Source organism: Egretta garzetta, unplaced genomic scaffold, assembly GCF_000687185.1.
Source record: "Egretta garzetta isolate BGI_Z169 unplaced genomic scaffold, ASM68718v1 scaffold91, whole genome shotgun sequence".
NCBI lineage: Eukaryota > Metazoa > Chordata > Aves > Pelecaniformes > Ardeidae > Egretta > Egretta garzetta.
Window position 1 is genome coordinate 4,120,770 of NW_009258661.1, and position 4,867 is coordinate 4,125,636.

Genomic DNA, 4,867 nt, shown 5'->3' on the forward strand with positions numbered 1-4,867 from the left:
GGTCAGCCCCGAGACACCGCGCGTCCTCGCGGAGGCTTCAGAGGCGAGCGCGCTTGCTGCTCTTTGCCTTTCGGGGGGTTTTTGTACTTAAAAGATTATTAAAAAAAAAAAAAAAATCAAAAGGCATCCGGTATCTTCTACTCGATTTGTAGATTTTAGGCTTTGGGGTTTTTTTATTTGCAAAACGCACGTTTGTTGTTAAATGGGAGTTCCACAATCTAACATTGACCGTGGCAGCGTAGGACACGCCTCATCTCAGTGCTCCTTAGCGCCTGGGAGCCCGCTGCCCGTCCGATTATTAAAAAAAAAAAAAAAATCAAAAGGCATCCGGTATCTTCTACTCGATTTGTAGATTTTAGGCTTTGGGGTTTTTTTATTTGCAAAACGCACGTTTGTTGTTAAATGGGAGTTCCACAATCTAACATTGACCGTGGCAGCGTAGGACACGCCTCATCTCAGTGCTCCTTAGCGCCTGGGAGCCCGCTGCCCGTCCAATGCTTGCCTGCGTTCCCTTTTGTCTTTTTACACCACATACAGGAATTAATCTCACTTAGGACGTTGTAAACCAGACAGTGGAGCTTGAGTCCGTCGTACACTTCAAACAGTTACCATCAACAGCCTCGTCCCTCCGTCTTGCGGCTCCGTGTCGACAGGGGAACGGGCTACGTGTTGTGGCTAAGCAGCTAAGTCTCAGGCTGGAACAGCAATCTTTCCAAACTGCTCCTTCCGCAGCCACCCAGGAGGTCAGATACAGATTTAGGTATTGCCCTAATCCCTCACCTACCATCTCATCCTTGCATTTGATGCGTTTTGTTAATAGGCATCAACATGACAACATCCCACCCAGAGAGGCTGGGGAACAGCAATGAGGGAAGGAGCATGCCTGCTTTGAGAAACGGCGTTTTGGCGGGCAAAAGCCAACGATCAGGCAGAAGAAAAGGAAGAGAGAAGTGAAGCAACTCCTACAGACAAGAGTGGAAAGCTCTCACTAGGTACTTGTTCCACACTGTGAACAGGCCAGACCCTGTGCTTTGAAAATAGAGGGCGTATCGAAGTCAAACCGTAACACTTAAACATCACCCCTCTGATCCACTTAACACCTGGGGTCTGTCCTTACAGTGCAGTTACCAACAAGACATCACACCCGGACAGCGTAACTGTCTTACCAGTTGCAGGACAAACTCTCTTTTCATAGCAAACAACTTCTGAGGTTATTTGCAGTCAAAGAAAGTTACAAACGCATTTCTGCTGCAGAGGAGATGGGGGGGGGGATACAGATATTTTGCCAGAAAGTTACAAGAGCCACCAGCTGAAGACAGCCCGTACTTTACTGCTGGTGGTCCCCATCATTCCCAAGAGAAGTTTCTTGGTATGTAATAATCTTATGTCAGTACTAAAATCATTTAAACTGGCTTATTTACTAATGAATTTACCAAAAGCCTACTTTACCAACACCCAAGGTACCCGTAGGCAAAGGGGAATACACGATCACACAGTCAAATAAGCCGAGAGAAGCCACATAGCTAGTGTTCAACAAAACTGCCCCTGCTCGTCTGGCGCACAGGAGCATGAGGAGGCAGTAAGTACAAGCATTGACAACACAGCTTTTTAAAAGCCTCCTTCACTCTGCTGCTGGGAGGCAAGTTTCAGAGGTATTTATCATTAAAAGTGAATTTTTGTGTTTATAATCAGGTTTTGTAAGGCATCTCAAGAATTTGAAAGTATTACGAGCAACACCTCTCCAGCTGTATCAGGCAGAATATATTGTTCATGCGAAGGCTGACCGCTACTTATTTGCAGAGCTAAGTAAGGCTTTATAGTTAAAACATTGCAAAGGAGCACACTGCGCCAACATCAGCTAGAGCTGCCGTGGAGATTACAACAGACTTTGCTGTATACGCGTGTCAACACCTCCACTTCGGTTCCGCTTGTTAAACACACGGCATCGTCCCTTCCCACCAGTGCTTGTTAGCAACAGAACGACTCTGTAAAGAGCGAACAAGTTGGAACTGAACATAGCTACTGTGGACCGTGATTTTGCTGAGAAGAACAGCCTCGATATAGTCCCCACCACTGCAGACTTCCCCCTGTAGCAGAGCAAAGGCTCGTCTGAACATGCCACTTCTGTCCCAGAGTGCCTAGTTCTGTTGGTTTCATCTTGGCAGTATGCAGGGAAAAAATGAAAAGCTCTAAGTTTAATGCAGTTCTATCAAGCTGAAGTTTGTGCAGTGTCTCTGAAACACTGAGGGTTTCTTTTGTTGTAAATTTACTGGATTAAGTGATGTCACATAAAAAGAGTCAAAACCAAGCGTACGTTTCTGGCCTTTATATTAAAGTAGCATAGGATCAACTGTCTGACACCATGACTTTCACCATCCCTTCCATAACAGTCTTCCCACTTTCTCTGACTTTACATGATACAGAAATGTGCGCAATAGAACCCTTCAGTCGTTTAACTTCCGCTGCAGCTATGACTTCTTCACCAGTATACAAAGGAGCTGGAAATCTGATCTCCTGAGAGAGAAATACACAACCTTGACCGGGCATTTTGGTACCAAGAACTGCAGAAATTAGTCCATTGATCAAAACTCCATGTACAATCGTTCTCCCAAACCTAGACTGCTCTGCAAAATCTTCGTTTAAATGCAAAGGATTTGTGTCACCTGTTAAATCAGAAAAAGTAACAACATCATTCTGTGTAAAAGCTTTGGTAAGTTCAGCTTTGTCTCCAACTTTTATGTGTAAGCTCTGAAGGAAGGGACGTCCAAGCAGGGAGCTGATAACTGTTGGCTTGGTCAAGGCTCTTTGTCGGAAATTGCCTCCAGAAATTCCATGCCTGAAGGGCTGCAACATCTCAAGCAACTTCTGCTTTGTACAACCAACCCAACAACTGCATTCAGTCCAAGACCAGTTCTCTACTGTTGCCAGATAATGCAAGAAGAAATGGAGATGTCTAGTTTGGGGGGAAGAAAAAACAAAAAACAAAGCAAGAAACAAACTAAAGCATTAACAAGAAAGAAATCACCATCAAATGCACTCAAAGTTGAAAATCCTCAGATTTCCCTTTTATATAAAAGATTAAAAACTTTGAGCTATGCCCAAGCAGATTTTCGTTTAGCCATGGCTTCAGAGACAAAGAGTTCTTGTAACTCATTTTATTAAGCAGCATCCTCCGGAAAAAAATAAGCTCTGGAAGTGCATGTTCATGCATGCATTTTTAAACGAGGTCAGTTGACAGTGACCATTAGAAAGGGAAGAAATGGGGCAGGGGAAATAAAAGATTGGACCAAGAACAAAACTTTCCAGAAATTATTTTCTTGCAGGTGCATTAATGAGATCAGGACTTCTCATTGGAATGAAACCATGAAGTAACAAGACAGCCACTACTGGCACATTTTACAAGATTAATTATGAGAATTGCTTCAACACAGGCCTACACACCTGCATTGAAAAGCATTTCACTCCCAAACCCAGACCTTTTTGCATCTAGGCCATCTTTCTGTGAAGAGGCAGTGTGCTCAGATAGCCCAGCAACCATAGCACGAGAACTGATGTTTGGAGGAAGCCATCCAGCCCCCGCAGGGCTTTACCTGCAGCACTCGAAAGGCACACCTCCTGTTCTGGTAGAAGCCCAGCAACGTTAGAGCACTCCACAGCTTGACGAGGCCACTAAGTAAAAAAGAAAATTAAATACTTTAATAAAATTTTTCTCAGTTTTCCTGCAGCATAAACATCTTAAATAAAAAAACATGACATAAAGAGTGGCAAAACCTTAACTGAGTTTAACAGCAGGCAATTGTGTCAGTGAATTCTAGTAGCAACACTATGCCCTGAACGGTTAGCGCAATGACTGCAGTTTCTTGTCCTTGACATAGAGACATGTACTGTAACCTTCTCAAGTTCACTTTACCAGCCCCGCTCTTGTTCTCTCTGTGTATTTAAGCTGTTTCTTCCCCTAAATCACCTGCAGTTGTCTTCACCATTCAAATCTAGCAACCCTTCTTATCTTTACTGTAGAGATTTAAAGCCACATATTTCAATGGTGCTTAGTTCCATTCTGCTTTAAAGCAGGAATAATGTACTGGTGCATGTAGGTTACCAAATCTTAGTGAATTTTCATTTCTTTTCTGCATGCTGTATGCGGATGTCTGCAAGTTAGGCTTAATTCTTCAAAGACCATTCTTAGCTTAAGAGTTCTGTTTTCTTACAAAAAGTATTTTCATGGCAGTACCTAAAGTGTGTACCTGCTGTACCTTACCTGCTAATAACTCTTAATATGGCAGACAGAGTTTTTTCCTCATATGTTAGGACATCAACAGGCAGAGCTGCTCCAACCTATGAAAAAATATGTTATTAAATAAGTACTATCCTATGCTCTTTACAGTGGTTTACAAGCAAGGGAATTCACTGCCAGCATGCAACATCATTAAAGGTGTTATAGTTATGCTCAAATCTCAAGTGAGTGTTTCAGCTACAACACCCCTAGATTTTATACTGCGCCCTTCCTCTCAGACCTCTTTAGACAGAAGCCACTTTTAGTTCCACATTACGGCTCGAGAAACGGGGCCCAGTGGTGATGTGGCTTGCTGAAGGTCACCCAGAAATACCGTAAACACAGCAAGAACGGTACTATGGGCTTCCTCATCTGAGATCCCTTCCCATAGTTCTCCTTTTAAAACCTCACTACCGTGAAGGCATCAATACCCCACATTCTAAAAGCCACACGTGCAGCCACTCGACTACAGACGCCGAGACGGAGGGTACGACCCCAGCTTCACCAGGAGCAAGTTACAACATGGGCTGGAGAGCAGGCGACGGGCTAAGGGAGAGGCAAACCGAAGGCGCTTCTCCTGCCTCCGCAGGCCCA

At 43.9% G+C, this 4,867-nt stretch overlaps 1 protein-coding gene across 1 annotated transcript; it reads right to left on the reverse strand.

Annotated features, from left to right (window-relative positions):
• Nucleotides 1-1,678: 1,678 nt before the first annotated feature.
• On the reverse strand, nucleotides 1,679-2,867 carry HTD2 (hydroxyacyl-thioester dehydratase type 2). The gene has a single exon (XM_035903841.1). The coding sequence runs from the start codon at nucleotides 2,851-2,853 to the stop codon at nucleotides 2,347-2,349; it is 507 nt and encodes a 168-aa protein (XP_035759734.1). The 5' UTR covers nucleotides 2,854-2,867; the 3' UTR covers nucleotides 1,679-2,346.
• Nucleotides 2,868-4,867: the final 2,000 nt, after the last annotated feature.